Source organism: Lepisma saccharinum, chromosome 13 (genome assembly GCF_977018435.1).
Source record: "Lepisma saccharinum chromosome 13, izLepSacc3.1, whole genome shotgun sequence".
NCBI lineage: Eukaryota > Metazoa > Arthropoda > Insecta > Zygentoma > Lepismatidae > Lepisma > Lepisma saccharinum.
In genome coordinates this window covers 63858553-63880408 of record NC_139241.1, presented here as the reverse complement: position 1 = coordinate 63880408, position 21856 = coordinate 63858553, and the positions used below count along the sequence as shown (strand labels likewise).

At 37.8% G+C, this 21856-nt stretch overlaps 2 protein-coding genes across 2 annotated transcripts; one reads left to right on the top strand and one right to left on the bottom strand.

The window, feature by feature from the left end:
- Positions 1–529: 529 nt before the first annotated feature.
- On the top strand, positions 530–2089 carry LOC145997001 (gamma-interferon-inducible lysosomal thiol reductase-like protein). The gene is made up of 2 exons (XM_083133615.1): positions 530–672; positions 1928–2089. The coding sequence occupies exons 1-2, from the start codon at positions 538–540 to the stop codon at positions 2021–2023; spliced, it is 231 nt and encodes a 76-aa protein (XP_082989741.1). The 5' UTR covers positions 530–537; the 3' UTR covers positions 2024–2089.
- A 3654-nt stretch (positions 2090–5743) lies between these two features.
- LOC145997376 (uncharacterized) lies at positions 5744–21550 on the bottom strand. Its single transcript, XM_083134349.1, has 4 exons — positions 21194–21550; positions 17981–18111; positions 12018–12164; positions 5744–8989 (listed from the first exon to the last, which is right to left on the bottom strand). The coding sequence occupies exons 1-4, from the start codon at positions 21492–21494 to the stop codon at positions 7145–7147; spliced, it is 2424 nt and encodes an 807-aa protein (XP_082990475.1). The 5' UTR covers positions 21495–21550; the 3' UTR covers positions 5744–7144.
- Between the last annotated feature and the right edge of the window lie 306 nt (positions 21551–21856).

Here is a 21856-nt window from a genome sequence, read left to right as displayed (position 1 = left end):
GCTCTTCTGGAATATCTGAGTTTGTGAGGCTCTGTTCGCAATATTCCAATATAAATTGATGCCCCTGTTGCTGCCGTAAAAATCCTGTCTGATGGTAGCCATCGGCTGTGTCCTATTTTTAACAATTTCACGTTTTAGGGTTCTCCGATTTCAGTTAGTCAGGTTTTTTTTTTGGACGCCCAGAACATTCACCATTGTCACAATGTCCATGCACCTTCCACTAATGAAGCACAAATGCTATTGTTGATTTGGAGCTGTTTAACTTTGCGGCTATGGCGCTGCTAGAAACTCCACTGAGGTGGCAGCCCACAATTATGCCCTTAACAAAGTCTGATAACTCTGCACTATGCGCCATCACTTTCACAAGTGATTCCCTTGCTCAAGGAACAACATGAAGGCCACACGAATCAAATTAGATACTAAATTAACCACCATCATAGGTGCCCAATTACTTTTTGGTACATAGTGTATATATGAATGTGATTACCTAGCCAAATCCCCACGTGAATTTTTCTTCCCTTCCAGTGTGCTTCCCGCATGAAGCTAGACTACTCAGTGATTGAGAAGTGTGCCAACTCGACAGAGGGGAGTGTCCTCCTAGCTGCCACTGGTGAACTCACTAGGAAAGTAAAGCCAACTTTGAAAGGAGTCCCATCCATTGGATTCAACAAGGTAAGCATTCAGTCACACGAGTTTCCAAGACAATGTTCCACCTTGAATGAAATTATCTGGAACGTACCAAAAACTTGTGAACATTATTTGCAGTTTGAATTACGAGGTGTGGGGAAAAGAAAATTGATTTCCCTCAGAGAATATTACATCACTTGAATTTTATTAGTCATCAAAATTTTCACTATTAAATTTGCTTTAAGGTGGGGAAGTGATAACTGTTTGACAGGGTGAAACACAGTGATTTTGGGTGGGCCGTGGCCCACACTTGGCATAGCCCCTGGTAATTTTGCTTTCAAAAGTAACATGTTATTATTACCCTTACCTTGTCATACAGTAAGGGAATTTAACTGTTCACACTAATATCACATCTGTTTCCTGTAATGCATGTTTTACAACTAGACATACACGAGTTTAAACAACACAAGAGAGCATGTTTGTCCTGGCAAATATATCCTCCAGTTCAGGATTTAATGAAATACCATTAAAATTACGCTTGTGATTTAAGCAATGCAGCACAAGTTACGCAATATAAATATAATTGTCTGCATACTAAAGACATATGTGTAGAAAAAAGCAGGACGTTATGGTCCAAAAATGCCGGCATATGCGCCATGCCTCGCCATCTTCAGTCACGTGCTATCTGGGCCCCGAGCCAAACTGAACGCACTGTATGAAGACCCTCGGCCCTCTCTCTCAGTACCCAGTGAATGTAAAATTCCATCTGGCAGCATTGGCTACTGTTACCAGTATTGTTTTGGTTAGTTATCTGTTGTGGCTTTGATCTCTAATTGTTGTAAAAGATGAGGACCATGCTGCTTGTAGTAACAGAAATGTATCTAGTCAATGGGGACAAACACACTATTTTTATAAAACCTGTTCAAAAAATCCCAGACTACATCCTGCTAATATTTTGAAAGATACTATACCAAACTAAAATACAAATTATATTGAAGGTAAACCGAACATATATTTATTTTGAAGATAAAGTGCATTTTTAATCAACCAAAATCTACTCTCATCAATAATTTTAAGAGCTATAAACAATAAAAATGATTGATAATAAATTAAAAATATGCATAAAAGTTTTGAAGCTGGGGGATATATGATACTTTTATTCTAAGTGAAAAGGGTTAATTTCATTTAAGACTGTGGTAAAAAAAAAATCATAACCACCGTTCTTTTTTAAGCTCTCAGGTTTACTTGTAAAGGCATTAAGCATGATCCTTTTGATATAAATGGATTTTATTCTTTCCAGGAGTTCAACTATGACGAGCAGGTGACAGCTTTGACAAAGTTCAAGAAAGCCATCTGCAAATACATCACCAAAGTAGCAGGCAACAAGTGCTCATAGGAGAGCACATTATTCACTTGTTTATTGTGAAGCACATTATTCTTTAATAAAGAAAATGTAACTGAGTACCACATGATTTGCTTTCTTAAAACTATCTGATGTATGTGTGAGACATTATACTGATTACTATAGACATAGAAATGAAATATGATTTTTCCAAAGGTTCTACACATTCTCTCATGGGAAGTCCTGCACAGTGGTTGCGCAGCATAAGGTGTCTGTTCGAGATCACGTAAAATCAAAATTTAGAATTTTCTCTACTTATTCTACATAAAAAAGAACATACAAGAGCCTCAATATTTGCATGTGTATGACGTATTTATACAAGTGGTAATTTTACAAAATTAAATTTCCTCACAGTGTCTATGTGTTTTGTACACCTCAAAACACATTTTCCTGCATAATACAGACTGCTGCAACATCTTACCTTTAGGTATAAACTATATACAGCGTAAACAACAATGTCAGTTTATATTTTATTCTGCCAATATTGTCATGCATGCAAAATAAGATAAACAAGTCTAATGAATACAGAAGCCTGTATTTACAAAGATAGTTCTCAAGTGAATGGTGGCAGAGGCCACCGAAATTAATAGAACCTTTACAAGTAAGTTTCGCGGATATCTCTTTAGTAACTCGCTTACGTCTTATATTATCAACTGCATTGTTTATTCCCATTAACATGAATAGTATTTACATTGGACTTTCTGGCAACAATTAGTTTTCAACTGCCATGTCTTTCCATGGTGGTTACTTGCTGGCTTGACCACATGGATTTTTCAATCCTTACAGTCCCCAGACGAAAACAAAGAATTGTCTTCAGTTTTCTGTTGTGTTAAAACAACCTTTATAGTTTTCAAATGAAACTTAACAATTACTATTGCAATAATTTGCACGGTATGCTGAAAACATTGCAATATAAATGACAAAGAAAAAGCTGGCAACTTTAATGAATGCCAATGTCACCACAAAGCTTTCTTCCACGAAGAAGTTTAGAACACACTGGTATACAACAATAAATGTGAAATTCACATTGCTTGCAAAAAATAATGTTTGTCCCACCACTGTTTTCAGTGATTCCTTGCTGCCATTACAAAAAGGCACACGGTCCACTGAATCTGAATTTGGGTCCCTCAAGTCATCTGGACATATAATTAAAGCATTAAGGTGTTGCACAAGTGAGATAAAACAGATAAAATATGTTGAAGGAATCTTATGATATCCTTCACAAAAGTCCAATTCTCAACACAGACCAAGGTCAAATCCCCTCAATTTTGGCAAAGGGTTAAAAATTAACAACAAAGGATTTGAAATGCAACAATGCAAGGGGCATCTAGTGAACAAAACTGAAATGAGTATCGCATAACTATGGCCTAAATCTGCCATATTTTGTATAATTTACAGTTTAGATTGTTAATCAATAGAGCCTGGAAGTTTGGCAAAATGCCTCTTTTTATCTACTGCATATATTGATAACATTTTTCCGGATATACGTTTTCATGTTGTTTCGAATGTTTTAGAAGCCTTTTCATTTTGCCTATTTATGACCCCACTGGCTATTTTTAATTATGCCTTTTTTGCCCTTTTCAATGAAATTTGACCATTTTTTTAAAAAAAATTGTATATAAATTATTTTTCTCCCAAAAAACGTTGTTGGCATTTATTGAGTTGAGTTGGTGTTTTAAGTCCACTTTATGCACAATAAGGCTAATCGGGACTGGACCTACAGTTTAAAGTGGGATCCGAACCACTTGTGCCTCCACCGGGTATCTAACCCGGGACCCCTTGATTACAAGGTGACAACGCAACCACTGCGCCAATGGGGAAGCCCTGTTGGCATTTATTTTTCTTCCGTTTATTATGTAAATAATTTCCACCTTATTTAAGTAATATTGAACTCACGCATGTTTCAACATTGCTGAAGGAGAAAAGTGTAAGAAAAAAGTATTTCATGCTGAGTTAGGATATTGCCTTTCGGTTGACATTTCCTTGTGCATGATTGACTGCTGAAAACCTGTTGCAGAACACCTGCACAATTACGTCATCACGTCCAGCATCCGTGCCAGGAGGTTATTGACAAGAAACAGCACTAATGCCAAAGGGCCTTTGCATGGATTCCAAAATCAAGTTATCTATCTTTAGTTTAGTTCTGCACTTTGGAGTAAAAGGATCGTGTAGTTGTCATCATTCCGAAATTTAATGTGCCCTTAAGTGGTAAGTTACATGGTTACGTGCGTGAATTTGGTGAAAGCACATTTTCAACAGACGGTACAATTCTTCTCTGCAAGATATGTGAAAAAACAATCAACCATGAGAAAAAATACTTTATATCTCAGCATGTGTCAACAGCAAAACATAAATCTGCAGCTGCTGAAATGATCGGGCAGAAGAAGTTATCCTTAATTTCAACAGTGGGCACTTCATCAAACAGGCAATCTCAGTTTTCTCTTGAACTGTGCAAAGCCTTCATGGATGCAGGAATGAATGCCTTTCTAGAAAGTGGAAAACAAGTCACTGAGGAAATTCCTGGAGAAATACACTAAAGAAACGGTGCCGTCGGAATCTATGCTGCGGAAAACATATTTAAGTGTCTGCTACGAAGAAGCTCTGCAAAGAACTGGTGCTGAAGTTGTTGGAAAGAAGATCTGGATATCAATAGCTGAAAGTACTGACGCTATGGGACGCTACATAGACAATGTCATCTTAGGAACTATGGAACCAACATGCGGAGAATCCTCGTCATTTCTTCTCACGTCAGAACAACTAGAGAGAGCCAATGGTTCGTCAATAGCTCAGTTATTCTCAAATTCCCTACTTCTGCTCTGGCCAGATGGTGTACATCATGATGACGTGTTACTTTTTATCAGTGATGCAGCTCCCTATATGAAGAAGGCTGCCATAGCATTGAAAATTCTCTTCCCGAACATGCTTCATATCACATGTGTAGCCCACGCAATGCACAGAATCGCCGAAGAAGTTAGAGTGTTGCACCCAGGTATGGACAGGTTGATTTCGAACACAAAGAAGATATTTCTGAAATCTCCCTCTCGAACCCGAAAATTTCAGGAAGTTGTGCCTGAACTTAGTTTACCTCCGCAAGCAGTCTTGACGAGATGGGGAACCTGGATATCAGCAGCTATATATTATGCTAACAACCTTGAAAAAATCAGTGAGGTGATCGATGCTCTTCCAGAAAATGAAGCTGCTTCAATTCGTGAAGTGAAAAAAATGCCTGTGCTATTCAGAACTGAAGAATGAACTGTCGTTTATTTTTGCACATTATGGTGCATTGCCAGAGACAATTACAAAGCTAGAAAAAAGAGGTGAGACTCTTATAGCATCTATGAAAATCTTCGAGGAGATGATGGATGTGCCAGGAGAAAAGGGGTCAGCTGTTGCGGAAAACTGGTAGTGAGTGCAAATGAGAACTTGAAACAATTGAAAACAATTTGTGATATTCTAAAAGGTGAAAATGCTGTTACCGAAATAAGTCCAGCTACATTAGCTTGTTTTATGTAGTTATGTGCAATCAAGACAGAGAAAACTGAGATGCTCTTCCCAATGTAGATTTTAACATTTTACCAAAAATTAAAGATAAAAGTAAGTGACTTCCAAATGTGCCTTTTTTCGGATATTTTGCCTTTTTCTTTTCATTTTTAGTGCCTATTTTCCACATTATAAATGCCTTTTTGCCTGCCTATTTTAACGAAAATAAATGCCTGAACGTCCGGGCTCTATTAATCAATATACTAGGCCAATGAGCATTGATTGAAAAGGATGCAATGTTAAAAGTTGGAAACACCACACTGAAGGCAAAGTAGTTCATGTGTATACTCGTAGATGCAAGAGAGCTGGCACTGCCCCTAGTGCCGCTGCAAGTTCCCCTTCCACTCTGTATTTCTGGCACTCCACTGGTCGTCATGACACAACCGAGGTGGGAATTCTATTTTGATATGATGAAGCATTGTACATGTACACTGCTGTTTACCACAATAATACTAGCTTGTTTACTATGACCAAGGATTTCCAGCACAATTTATATACGCTCTGAAGGAACTTTTGTTCTTTTGCCTATTTACATCTGCTGGGTGGAGGTTCAATTTTCTTTATGCGAGAAACTACTTTACCCTTCCAGAGGACATCGATACTCTTTGGAATAGATCCTGTACCACAGCCTTTTGAGAACAGTGGCAGTGAAAATACTTCATACGTTGCATAACAAGATGATTAAAATTTTATGTACATTTCTGGTTAATGTAATTTTAATACATGATATAGAAAATAATCTGTTCACAAAGTTTTACAAACTTCTTCTTCGGACCATGACTGACTGAAGGATTCACGTCAGAAGAATCACTTCCATACCTTGAAAACTGGACATTTTAAATAAACAGGCAAAGGAAATCGGGAGTGACCATATTGTTTCTTTACATGAAAAGATTCTTTCACGATTGTTTTGTATCTTCTGAACTGTCGGTACCCATCAAAAAGGATCCAAATGTTTGACATCTCTTTTAATTTTATTTTTGGTAGTAGCTATTACTTTGACATTTTCAAAGGAAGCTTCTTCATTGCTTCCTATGTGATGAAACACCACAATATTTTATTTTATTATTTAGGCATCTAGGTGAAATTCTTTCTACTATACAGCATTTTGTTTGTCCAGTGTATTATTTCTTCAAAATTTTATTTTAATATGTAAATGAATGTATTTAGTACTGGTACATTTACTTCATACTTCACCTTCTGTTTATTTAAGATGACCAGTTCCCAAGGAATGGATTTGATCTCGTGGTGGGAAACTGTCTCTCTCAAAATTGAAATAAGAAATTGGTGGAACACTTGAAACATAGCATATCAATATCTGTGTTGTGTATATCAAGTTGAAATACAAATTGTGTTAGCTTTACACCACATACTATTACACTGGATTTGAAATTAAGTTGTGGTGAATCAACTTCATCAAACAGTTGCCATAATATCGCCTGAACAGTCATGTTGTATGATGTAAGTCACTCTTTAATGATTGATAGCAGATAGAAATAAGAATACATATATACAATCACAGCAAATCGTGCTAATGGAAATGTGCTTAATGATACAAGATATGTAGAATCAAGTTCAGCACATCTCTCGAAGAATCTTAGCAGGCCTTTCAGTCACATTGTCCACTTCATGTGTTCTTTTCCCAGAATTTCTACTTGGGGCAACCAACCTGGATGTCATCACTTCCAGTTTACTGTTCAACTGCCTCAGAGCCTCTTTGTAATCAGCAAGGAGGTTTAGGTCCTGACAGAGGTAGGTGAGGTTCATCGCCTTCTGGAGCTCCTGGTGAACTGCATCTTGTTCCTTCATAACGTCTTGCGCAACTACACCAATCGCTGGTCTCTCTCCGTTCAACAATGTAGCATCCAAGTTGTCATTCGCTTCGCAGTTAGCCACATCACTGTCCAACGTAAGGAACGGACTGTCCCTGTAGGTCTCTTCCAGTTTGTCGAAGCCCCACCCAACCACAAACATAAAGATGACACAGAAGTGCAGGCAAGGATACACCCACGTCGTAAAGTCATTGCAAGTACACTTGATTGGATTGAAGCTCGCAATGTACGTCATTTCATCCTCACTGATGCTCTGCAAGGAGAAGACACCATCTGCAATGTGAGCTATCTTCCCGAGGAATGTTTCTGCAGCCGTCAACCTGTCCATGATGTGCCCAATGAAATGGTACGGCCGATTCTGCAGAAATTCAGGAATGCTTTCGCTGTAATGTTCAAACTCTGGACTAATTGTTTCATTAACTGTTGAGTACCTTTTGTACAAGTCAGGGAGATACTGATCGACAATTGCAGTTATCATCTCATTGAGGGTCCCCTCGGCGAAGCTGTCCAGAAAGGAATGCTGAAGAAACTTGTTCAGCTCTTCCGCGCCGTTGTTCATTCTCAGATAGACAAGAAAATCCTCCTCGAAGAATGCATCCACCCACCGTTCGACGGCCGGTAAACACTGAGTCCTGAAGTAATCACGAGCCTTGCCCGACCTCTTCCAGCTCTCGTGCTCTCGCAAGAATTTCAGACACCCTTGGTACTCACTCTCGGTGCAGGAGTTGGCGATCGTATGCCACAGTTCCTTCAGTTCATCACTGTCGGGGCCAGCAGTTCCTGTTTTTGTAAAGTACCGGTTCCACTCCCTCTCCCGGTGAATAGCACTCACGTACACTTTAACCCCTGGGAAAACACTTTGGATTGCGCACATTTCAGACTTGGAGAAGCTGGCCACAAAGTATCTTGGCTTCCAGTACGGATTCCAGTTCAGGAACATGCTCAGGGCCTCCGAGACGGCTCCCTTCGATTTGCTGGTCACAAGGAAAGTGCCGACCACACAGTAGTCCACATTAGTTTTCACGATGAGAAAGTACAGTGGTATGCTGTCCTCACGAACAGTGTCCAATATGCAGATATAGTTCCCGTACCGTGCCAACAAGTGTTTCTGCCATTTTGTCTGGTGGCAAAAGATTACCGTGAAGAGACTTCCACTTTCTGTCTTCCCCTGTAGTCGGTTAAAGACAAAGTGATCGCCATGCGAAGTGGACCTCCATTTTTCGACAGCAGATCGCAGGGCATTCTGGTCAATCTTGCTCGCGTGCATCTTCTTCTGGGTGAAGCGAATGTGGTTAGTGATGGTTTTGTTACTCGGAAAGAACACCGTGTTGCTTGGATCCGGCTTCGTCTCACAACCTGCGAACATGTCTTCCACCAGCAGCTGCAGGCGAAACCTTATACTTTCCACGGAACAGACATTGGCCTTCACAAGCTTGTGGATTTCTTCTGTAAGCACCGGATGCAGCCTCGTCCCTTTCATAGTGAGCGGGTGTGAATGCTCCTCTGGGGTGGATAAGGAGATGTAAAACCTTATGCAGCTCGTCACGGGCTTCCTTGCCCTCACATCTCTCTTCAGTCTTGTTAGAACCTGCGACAAGACAAATTGTACGTCATGCAAGTTCATCTATCAACATTCTAACATGTACCCTGTAGTTATATCAATTATGATACACAGAGGAGTTAACATTTCAGCATGCAGCAACAGAAAATTTACATTATAGTCAGCTGACCAAATTGAACCTCTTTTTTAAAAAATTATTCTCCCAGATTTGGTACAGTTCAAATCCAAAATGTTTTGTAAGAATACAAATACTATAGTTTGCATTATGGGCTTCAAAAACATGATACAAGACTATTCTAGCGTTGCCATCCCAAAAGTATATTGTGGCCATAATGACGAGCCAAATAATTTTTTTGTTCTTCTCTTTTTTTAAGTATCATTTTGTATACTATATGGATAAAAATTACACTTCTGTTGACAGGACTTTCATTCAGCACAAAGATAAAAAAAACTTCAACTCTCTACAACAATTAGTTCTTCTGCTATGATACTTTTGTACATAAAAGCACATTTGAAAAGCATGGGCCTGCAAAGCCTGGTTCTCAAAGTTTAAACTTAGGATAATGGCGGTACATGAAAATGTATTCACTCCTTCAGAAGATACTGACTGTCTGGGAATTCAGACTGACTCTCTTTCCTTTTCTTTCAAATTGACCTTGTAAAGTAGTGAATTTCACCATGCAGAGGAAAGATACCAATTTTGAATATATGCTGTGAAGCTACCTCATGCAGAGTAACGGATGGATTTCTGCAACCACCCTTACAAAGAGCCACTTATACAATATGCACTTTATTGAATTCTCTGACCTCTTAGACATTGGTTAGGGACAGCCATGATACCTACTGGAAACCCTCTTCACCTTGCAAATGTCACCGTGTGATATCAGAGCGTACCGTCACTGTTTCTTTGTGAATCAGAAGGATGAGCAGATAAGTCCAGACCATTGTTGGAAGACAGAGGAGTGGCTAAACCATAAAAGAGCAAACTATTACACAACTGGTAAACAACATGTGGATTCAAGGCTCTCTAGAAACAAAGATATAGTGAATCATGTGGTTACCAAATAAGGATAATTGTCCAAGAATGAAATGTGGAATACTGTGAAAACCCAATGCAGACAAAAGTGGACTTAGGCAGAAAGAACCATTGAGACTGAATGACCTTGGAAAGGTCACTGGTTAACAGACAGGAAGACAGTTTGTTGTAACTGACTATATCTCTGAGCAAGGTAATCAATGTTATTCTTACTAAAATGATCCTAGATATTCTCTAGCAATTACTCTTGGGATTAGTTAGTTAAGTTAGAACTTTAAATATTCTCTGTCTATGTGTTCATTGTACGAATAAACTGTTAAAATATGAAGTGAGTGTGTCTATACGTAAAGATCTTAACAATTAAAGCTACACAACCCATGTAACTTCTCTTTCAACCCATAGAGTCTTACAGCAGTCAAAATTTGACCAGTATAGCATCAAATATAAGTACAATGCATGTTTAAAATATTAACCCTTACATTCTGGTCAAAATCTCCATTTGGTAAATTGAACAAAAATTCCTAGTTGGCTCTTGTATACAGAATGTTAATTTTTTCTTTGTTATAATCAGCAGAATAAGCTTTATAGAATTACCAGCACCTGAAAATGTCATACCATATTTAATGCGCACTCTGGTTTTTGATGGGGAAAATTGACAAGAAATTATATCTTGTATATAACGTGCAGTATAAGCCAGGTTCAAGAAATGGCTTTCTTAGTTGTAGGTCGTAAAGCTGTTTCTATGCCGATCAAGAGTGAATGACATCCTACCTATTTAATGAGTCACCTGTTGCTATGTGGACCAAGAGGAGAAGTTTTCTTCATTTTGTGATGAGCTCAATTTCATTGCACATTAGTGTTGCCATCTTGAATAGAATACTGTTGCCATATTCAGAAACTGCAGAATTTAAGCTTTACAACAATATATAACATGATAGAGTTCCGTAAACATGAAAAATCAATGCAAGTGTCACAAAATCATGGAGTGACTCTGTACGGTTTCATGTTGGCTGTCTGAATTGTTCCATGCATAACATGGACCACATTTTTTGGGGGCAAATTTTTTTGGAAAAAAAGTGCACGTTATACATGAGTAAATAAGGTATTTTTCTTTGTCGTACAGAATGCAACTCACCTCCCCTCACCAACCAATGCAGATAGGAATCTAAAACTTTGGGAAATTCCTTTCAACACCTTCATGCTACTAGAAGCACAATTTGAACAAAATCTGAGACATGCAGTGGAAGCTTGGGTTTCTTAGTGCCATTGATTTGTAACGGAATGCTTGCTCTCATATCAAACACAATAACGGTGGCTCACTAATTTTTGTTTCTATTTGTACTACAGCAGATCAGTACCTTCGGATTTTCAGCGCTGAAGCTTCAGTTGATGATATCATCTATTCCACCACTTATGTTCGAATTTTCATCACAAATTGTTGCAAAATGGAGGCTACAGTTGCTCTTTACTCTGCAGTTTGTGCTGTTGCTTTGGTTTTTATGGAAACACAGTTGTTGAATGACTTTTGTGGTGGATGAGGTGGAATCTGATGGATTCAGCACTGGATCCATCGATGAATATCCAAATGAAAATGCTTAAATGCTGAAGTCAGCACTGAAAATCCGAATGTGCGGTATGTTCAGTGTATGGTGGAACATTCTTATGCTGCTCACCGTTTGTTAACACTGTCACCATAAACCCCTTACTGTACGCTTTAACTGGAGAGTGCCAATAGAATTTGCATCAATACAAGTACAGTGGGAAGCACAAGTATTGCATGGCAAATTGTCCATGGATATTTTCATTATTTTTATCTTGCATCTTAGATGTTTTTAAGAAATGCATTTTAACATTTCCAGCTTGCTTGGATTTTGTTTCAATTCCTGAAGCTCTCTTTGCATAAAACGAAGAGAATGAACATGGTAATGAACAATTTGCTTGGTAATACTTACGTATCCCACTCCACATGGTAGTGGTACATCTTTCAATTTACTTTGGATCAATGCAACAAAGTATTACCTCTTTTTTCTGTCTCCAAATCTTCTCTCCCCGCACAGCATAGTCTGGATACACTCGTACGCGCTTCACCACCATCTTCGCTCTGCAGCCGATCTTCCGTGAGCCGCTGCTCTTCCTGGTGGGCCTAGTTCTGATGAGAGGCACTTTCTGCACAAAAAGACAACAGAATTTCATGAATATTACAAAATTTTCACACTGGTTTGATTTACACGCTACAATAAAGAAGCAAAGAAAGTGATTGTGGACCAGTTATGATGTGAACATGGCAAAATAAAAAACTTGACAATGTAACTGAAGGTATCTACAACTTCATAAAAACAAAATTTCCCAACTTTTCCAGATCAAGAACTAAAATTTTCCAGACTAAAGCCATTAGGGCAATTTAGACACATGTGCAAGAATGTCACTATATTTTAACTAACACCACAGTTATAATCCCACTTAACCAAGTTCTTAGAATATTCATGTCACATGTAAAAATTATAACAAGGGAAAGTGGGGGGGGGGGGGAACTTAACATAATACTTGGCACATACTGACTTCTGGTTAAGAAAGATATATTAAATACAAAACCACAAGAACTATAGGTTAAATTATGCATAATTACAGTAAAATTTAGTAACAGTTTAATTAGTCTATCCAAACACAACCCAAGAATTGCAAAAGATACTAGGAAATTCCAATAGCTATTTACTGAAGTAGATTTCTACATCAAAACATGACCTATTCTTTGAGTATTTAATGTACAAATTCTACTGTAACCATCAGTAATATTCAGTATATCAAACAAAGTATAGTTTGTCCACAACAAATTTTAAATTTAATTTTTCTTTTAACAACAAAGGATGTTCCAATTAAAATTTCTCTGAAGAAATGAACTTGGGTTACTCATTGTGCTGATTGTGAACAAATGTTTCACAAACAATTGACAATAGTCTCAATCAAATTCTCATTTGCAGGAAGGTTAGGATAACACAACCTGGTTGATTTAAAGCTCTTACTTTATTATTATTATTATTTTGCACAAGTATATGAGATGTAAATTTGTGTATGGCATTAAATTTTTGGAATAAAGAACATCATTTGACTTAATGTAATTCTATGTATGCAACACAAGGCCACTACACTACGCAATGTTATAGAACTGAGGTAATGTAAGATGGTGCCTCATCACAGTGTACATTGTTCAGCATTTATCCTAATTTCCGAATAACGCAAGAGATAGAAAAACATTTTCAGAGGAGCCGGAAATCAAGTCTGAAGCTAAGAGTTTTTAACAAGGCCATTATATAAAACAAGATGCAGGGTTCCCACGCAAACTCCAAATCCATTTTCCCTGAGATTTCCCTGAGTTTTCCAGAATCCTCAATTTTTTTCCAGAGTACTGAATGCACAGTGAATGACTACTATAATTTTACAATGGCCTCCTCCATTTCCCCTCATAGCCAGACCATCCTCACCTTCTTTATTACTGTTGTTTTCTGATGCAAATAACAAAACTAGTTCAATAATAAAATAAAATTACACTTCTTTGCATGTAATTAAGAACAAAGATGACCAGTTTTCTAGAACTTTAAACAACTCTGAAACAATTTCTAACATATCTGATATAGAACACTGAAATATTTTCATACTTTTTATAGATGTTCATAAATGGATACAATATCAATTAATCTGTAATGCGTACAATAATAGTTAAGGCAAACAAATTATTGGAATTTTTAATACATATAAAAATGAAGTGACACTTATTAATACCGATTTAAAAAGCAATAATAAGTTACTGAGACTGAAATATAAAACAAGAAATGTACTTAATGTCTGATACAGCAAATTAAGAAAATTTACTTCTCAGAAGCTTCAAGTTTTTTTAATTGTTCTGCAATAGCCTTTGCTTCTTCTTGCATCTTTTGTTGTTTGACTTGTAAAGCACAGATCTCACTTGCTTTATGTTTCATTTCTTTCCTTTTGTTTTCTTTGTGATCACATTTCTTTCTCATCTTCTGCAATGCTTCTTCGTATCTAGTATGTGCACCTGTAACACTCTGGATCATATCTTTGCTTACTTCTACATTTGACACTCCTCCTACCACTTTCACTGCATCATAAACTTGCCGAATAGCCACAACAGACTCTTCTTTCAAGTTTTCTATTAAAACCTGTTTATTTACAGAAAACCCACTTTCCACATTTGCATTGTCATGTGATAAAATCAAAACCAACCTAACAATGCTCCATAAATCAGAGAAGTCATCCTTGACCTTCATGACACCTGTAAAAAAGAATCTAGTGCATCAGTTTTGATTGAAAAGTTACAAAATTTCTCTTTCAATTCCTTTTCACTACTGGCATTGTGCAACAATGTCTTAAACTGGCGAATTACTTTATCACCGGTTACAGCCTTCATTCTCTTTCTCCTGAGATGTTCCTGTATCAGGTCTTCCATGCGCTGAGCACATCGCTTTGGAAACTGAGTCATTTGCTTCGGAACTAAACAACTAGCGGCTCTCACCAACCTAAACTTAAGGGGACTACGTTCCACAATCTTCTCTGTTGTTGGTTGCATAAAAATTCTAAAGCTAGTAAAAAAAAAAAATAAGTTTCTCATTTTCATTCACCTCTTTGGCATTCAAAGCAGCTTTGGCACCAATTCCAATATCAATCTTTGTCAAAGGAATCAAGTTGTCAGAATTCCTGACATCAATTTGTATTAATTTAAAACTATTTTTTGCATTGTTTAAGATGTCTTTTTGTAAAAAAAAAGAAGGAAGAAAAAATTAAAACTACTCCCTAATAAGGGAAATCAGATGAACAACGGTTAACTTTAGACATCATGTTATCTTTATTATGCATTTTCCACATCTTGAAATATATTTTACGTCATGTAAAAGATCGAAATCGGTTAATTCAATTTTAAAAAGCGCAAAATGTATGAGGGTATACACTTGGGTCACCAGCCCTGGAATCACATTTAAAAACAAGAAACAGACAAACAAATAGATACGAGTTCCTTGCTGAAAGAGAAATGCTACAACAGCCTGGATTATCCACAGACAGGAGCATATTATAATCCCTCAGTTTTGCTTCATTGGGAACCATTAATCAATTACAAGATTTTCCCTGAGATTTCCCTGAGATTTGTATTTTTTTAAAATTCCCTGAGATTTCCAGGTTTTCCAGGTTTTCCAGGTGTGTGGGAACCCTGTAGATGTGTACATGTGCGATAAAATATTTATTTGTATAGTAATTTAACACAATCCTGACAGAAAATTACTTTTCTGTCAGTGGGGTCAACCTCCGTGACAGAGTGGTTAGAACAGCATGGCTGCAATGCCAGGATTCCGAGGTTTGAATCCCAACCTGGCATGGGTGTTCTTTTGCGAATGTTCCTTCAGAAATTTCATCATATCATCCATACTGTTGAGACTCACAAAAAGTGGCAAAAAGCGATACTAAATAACAAAAATAAAATTTTCCGTAAGAGATAAATCAAGCTTCTGTAGTAATTCATTTTTTAAGTAATACACTTCTTGCCGCTTGTGCTTTGGCATTCTTACCCACATGAACACGATATCTCCACCAACAACTATCTACTTCCTTTCACACACACAACAAAGCAAATGAGTTCTGATTGACTCCTACAATCTTTCAGGTGGGGAAAAAAGAAGGGGTGGATTGACCTCGTTTTGTTCAAGTATGAATCACCAACAGGCTGTCCAGCTTGCTTACCCTGATTAAGGGACAATTGATATTTCCAAAGATCTGACATCCCTTGAAACAACAGCTCGAAAGGAAGCTGACCGGATGTGTATCTGGTTTCGAGCCAGCACCTTTTTTTCTGAAAGCACTGTTTGTCACTTTTACCGGGCATGTTTAGACATCCATTCATTCACTGCGACGTTATACTCTCAAGTTCTCCACATTGCACAGTGATCCAGAATGCGAAAAAAGTTGGCAAAAAAAAAAAATTACATTTCGGGTAAGGGGAAGAAACATTACCACTTCTGTAAACAACTAAATGGGGCAGGAAACTGCCATAAATTTTTTTCTCTAAATTGATTATTTGTTCTTGTTTTCGGGCCTCACAATGGCAGTTTGTGAAAATTGAATTTTCAGACTATATGTACTTATTTTCAAGACTTGTTGTAGCAATTATTTTTCGCTAGGTAGACTCACAACTTTTCAGTAATGCACAGGAAAAGAACACATATTCGAATTACAATAAAATATAATGTTTTTATTTTTGACTTGAAAATACAAAAGTTACCTTGAGTTAACATAGCTATCGCCACTATTTTTTTCTCTTCGCTATTTTTGACAAATTTAGCGTGCTCTGTTATTAATGGCAACCCTGAATGAAATGTGGTCACGCTTGTGCATGCTAGGGGAATAGGTAGTCTCTGGTTTCGCTGTCAGCTGATGCTTAATACATATAGAAGATGCTTTGTACACATAGAAGTAGTGCAGTGTAACAGAAATTTATTCACACGTCCTCAAGAACCCCTAACACCTCCCAAAACCTTCATCAACACCCTCCCTCAAATTTTCCCCAAAGACTCGGCTGTGTAAATATTACCCGGAAGCAAAATTACTTCGTATATCGCAGTTATAATTACATTAAAGCATTTGATTAACAATATGTTTATTGTTTAAACTAACTGTCTTAATTTTGAACATATTTATTGCATTTCACAATTGATAAAAATGAGAGAAAATCTTATGTTTATATACCAAGCTGAAACGTCGCAGGTGTAGGTGAAATTTACACAGGCGATGTTTCTACAGCCCTGTGAGGGCAACTAATGAAACTTCATAGCTGATTCAAGGTCATGACATTAGAAAGTGTTTACTGGAAAGATACTGTGAAGGGTCGCCTCAGGCACACTCATTGGTAAAGATGAATGAAATATTTCAAAATTGTATCTGCCTCCTATGCCACAAAACCTTGACAAACTAAAGCAGTGCATCTCTGAAGCAGTGGAGTCAATTTCTGAGGATATGCTAGGATGTGTCTGGGTAGGTCATTTCATATGGGAATTAAGAATATTTCATTTTACGACATTACTTCTTAATCACCCTATATTTAATTCTGAACTAATCACTGTACAAATGGACTTTTAATATGGTTAGATTACTATTATTTTTTTCCTTTCCATATACTCCAATATGCAAATCTCTTTGCGAGCGGCTATTTGTTTACTGTTGTCTTGATACAGCCTGCTGCTACAACTACATCACATGAGGTGAGGTGCAAAGGGGTTTTGTGTCTCTTTATACATTTCTGTTAGGTTAGGCGAGTCAGCTCTAGGGTTGTGGGCATTATAATAACATCTCTAAATGCTTCCACCACCTGATCACATAATATCTGATCTCAAGCAGGAAATCCCCTTCGAGCCTCACGTAGTAGTCTCGGTCTGAGATGACTGTAAATCAAGAACAACAGGTTGCTGGAGAGTGCTGATTCTTGAGTAAGCTACTTTTCAAAACAATTTCTCTGGTAAATAATCCTGTGTGATACTTTTAACTGTACTCATTAGTTTCTCTACAATTATTTCTATCATTCTAAAAGACTCCCAGAGCAGCAATGGTCTAGTCGGTAGGCATCACATGAGATAACCGGGTTCAATTCTCGGGTTAGGTGATCTAAGATTGGAATTTCTTCCGGCCTTGTCTCCACATAAAGTGGCTCTGGTGCTCACCCAGCCTCAAATCAATGGGTACCCAGGGGGGCAATCACGGGGAGTAACGGTGGCCGGAGCATGGTGCTGATCACATCACCTCCAAAAATGGCCAAGATCGAGAATAGTATGGGGAACTTTACCTTTATTCTGAAAAACGTCCTAATACTACTACAAAACTTCATTATACATTCGAAAGATTCGAAAAAAACTCAAAATGTGCAAGAACATTAGTGCCCATCTGGTTGCATGCAAGATATCTCTAGGCCCTCGGAGGCTACTTACAGGAGGCTCATCCTTCTTGCTCTTGTTCTCTCCATGGACACAGTGGTAGTAGCCGATGTGCTCCACCTCAAAAGCTGCTCCGAAGAAGGGGATGTCTACGCCCTTGCTTCTCCAATGAAAGTAGAAGGTTTCTGTGCAAGAGTTGAATTCATTAATGAATATAATTCCTATGTAAATTTACTTATCCTAAGGCACACTGTAAAATGTGTCCAGGTGCGCCAGTACATAATCCAAGCAGAAAATCCCAACTATCACCACCAAATCTTTCTGGAGCGATTTTACAATACCGGATAATTCTCTGATTTCCTTCATATTTCGCATACTCAATAATTTAGCGCTCTTAATCACAAATCTGCAGTTAATATTTGGCACTCACATGTGGAATTCCCCCCCCCCCCCAACAAAAGGGGTCCCTGATCGCAACCGGCAATGCACGATTGCTCATTATGTACCGCTCCTGATATTACTACGACCCCAAATTTTAAATGTGTTTGCCTAACCTAACCTTACCATGAAGGGTTTGTGGGGCTATGCGTGAATGGTGTGTGGGGCACCGTAAGAAAATGTAAGTTTCGTAGAAACACAAAATCTTCCGGTACATAATGAGCAATCTTGCTTGTCGGTTACGATCACAGACCCCCTGCAATGGCAATACAGCTCTAGATCATGTGTCCTTCCAGTTCTGTAACAAAATAAATAAGTGCAAATTATCAATGGTCTTGCAATGGTTAAGAAGAATGGAAGGGATCTGGGCCTGTGGCATTGTCAATGTGGAGTGAAAAGTCCACTGCCAGGGGCTTCAGTGCATGCAAGAGCTGGTATCAGTACAGTATGTCCAAGGTACATAAACTTTGTTGATAGGGACAAAATTGGAGAATAATATTAACAACATATACAAATATTATTATTTTTTGTCTAAATAATATAATTATTTTCTCTGAGACACACAGGTAGCATGCTGTACCTGTCTAGGGGTTGAGTGATAAGCTGCTGAGTCAAGCACAAAACACAGTTGACACCAAGATGTCTATTCCCTCGAATTGTAGCAAAAATTATATAAAAGTTGCCATTAAAAATTAGAGGGTGTGGGTGTCTTCTAATTTCTGCTACACCTTTGAATCACAGTGTTCACTACAGTCGATATACATGTCCCAGCTTTCCATTTACAGAATCTGGTTAACTCTAAATGCATGTTATCTGTACAGTATGTTGCGTAAAGTAATAGTTCAGTGTGAAAATAACATTTAGGTACAATTTTCGGCATGAGTTTACAAAACAGGGCCGCTCTCCAATTTCTATGAAATTTCGCATACTCACTAATTGAGACCTCCTAATCACGAATCTGCATCTAATAATTGGCGGCCAAGCATAGAAATTGTAAAATAACATTAAGAAGTTGTAGAATAACCTTGTTGGTATGACTTAAGATGACCGGACCCCTCTCCGATTTTCTTCATATTTGACATATTAGTAATTGAGACCTACTAATGACGAATCTGAAGTTAAAATTTGTCGGAAACTCTAAAAATTGCAAAATAATTGCGAACCATTGACGCTAGCCCCACGAACCATTGACATGTGGTTAGGTTAGGCAAACATAGTTAAAATTTGGTGTCGTGGTAGTATCAGGATCTAGAAATTGCAAAATAATTGCGAATCATTCACGCTAGCCCCACGAACCATTGATGTGTGGTTAGGTTAGTTTAGTTAGGTTAGGCAAACATAGTTAAAATTTGGTGTCTTGGTAGTATCAAGAATATATATATATTTCGGTAACGATTAGATAAACCGGAAACACATTTCTTGAAATTTACAGGAGAAAAGACGAGAAAGTACTTATGAAATTTAGTTCTTGTGGACTTTCTGAAGCTGGGGAAAGTGTTTTTTTTTTAATTGTGCAACTTATTCGGCCTGTAAATAAGGTATTTTTCGACATTCATGTATCTCCGTTGCACGATAGCTCGTGCCACCATTACCGTCGACTATGTGAATCAAATGTTCCGTGAGTTCGATTACGTAACCCCCTGTCAGTGTAGCAACCACGCGGTAGTTTTATAAGATGACGTGTGAGGGGGATTTTATTTTCCAATTTAACTTTCTATGTTTGCCTAACCTAACCTTCCGTGAATGGTTTGTGGATCAATTTTCGCTTAAAAACCTTTTGTGAATAATTTGTGCGGCATTTATCAGTTCATAAGTTTGGAAACACTGCACATCAGCTGACAATACTGCATATCAGCTGACAATAGACAACGTGAGTCAAGATTTGCCCGCCGAATTAGCAACGACCAATAAATAATTATAATGTTAAAAATAATGCTTTTTTCATGGAAAACACAGAACAGATGTCAGAACACAAGGCTGGTTAAGTGTTATGCGATAAGTGAGACCCAATTCGTTACGCTATATCCAGCATTGCCACACTGTTGTGTTCTCAGTTACATTGTGTTCAGCATGGAAGAATGGCGGGATACACGCACAACAGTTTTCCAACCTTATGTTCGAGGAATGCCTATGAGATTAGGTCTGTTAGGTTGGGTTCCATTAGCATAAATACAATGAAAAATTATTATTTAGGAATGTGGACTCGTTTGATTAGGTACGTTTAGCAACGGTGTATTGCACGCTGATATTTTCATGTTGGGAAAATGGCGTCTTCCGTGTACCTGCTGTTCTTACGGTAGGGTTACGTTAGGAAAACCTAGATTATTTAAGTTTTTCTCTACATTTCCATACTTGACCGCCAATTATTACATGCATATTCGTCATTAGGAGGTCTCAATTAGTAAGCAGGCGAAATTTCATAGCAATTGGAGGGTGGTCCGGTATTGTAAACTCATTCACAATTTTCATAGTTTGCAATCAAAATACGGTAAAAATGTCATAGTCGGAAAATCGATTTCTTCAAATTTACAGGCGAAAGTACTTACGGAATTGAGTTTCGTTAAAAAAAAAAAGCGAAATCCCTTGTTAAACAATCTTTCGCAATGCAGAATAGGTAAGTACGAATGTCAACAATTGCAGAATAAACGAGTTACAGACATTTCCCGGCTTTGATAGTTTTACCCAAAATACTGCTAAGTAGCCGCCAGCTTGAATGTACTAATTTGAAAATTCATAATGGTTGCCTTCTACAGCGATTACGTGGCTTTTGAAACACATTTACACTTTTTAATATTACATTTTGCTAATCAAATCGATAACTTTACTTACTTTTTTGGTTGTCAAGTTTCTTTGTTTGACAATCCCGCTTGTAAAAGTAATAGCCTGTACAATTCAAAAACTTCAAAAAATCATCCAGCCTATCCTCACTTTCAACAAACCCCGTGTACTCTTGTTCTGTACATTCGAAATTTTGCAGTTTTGCTTGCACGAGATCCGAAAAAGTCCTTGCATTTTCTCTTTCATCATTACTCCGTTCTCTCTTCACGAATACTACTACGTGTTTACTGTTTTCGGGCTCTTCGGAATTGGCTTCCTCTACTATAACTGGACTGCCGCCTATTTCCGCCATATCTTCCAAACATTCCGTCTTTTTCGCTGCGCGCTTAACTCCCACAGATTACTCATTTACGATAACCACAGACTAAAGTGAGAATCATAGAATTTTAAAAACATGGTAGTGTCTGCTGCCACGTTATTTTTCTGCTCTCGTCTGGTCCCCCTCGAACATCCGGTTACGCTTACAATGCTATGGACGTTAATATGAAAAGGCAAAGTGGATTCTTTTACTAGGAAATAGGGTGTCAGCTGTGTAGCATATGGTTGCACAGTTCGATCGGGAACAAATTGATTGAGCCAAGTATCACTTCGTACGTTTCCGAAGGACGTTGAGAGACGAAACCTGTTGATACAAGCAAAACGAGAAAGGATTGG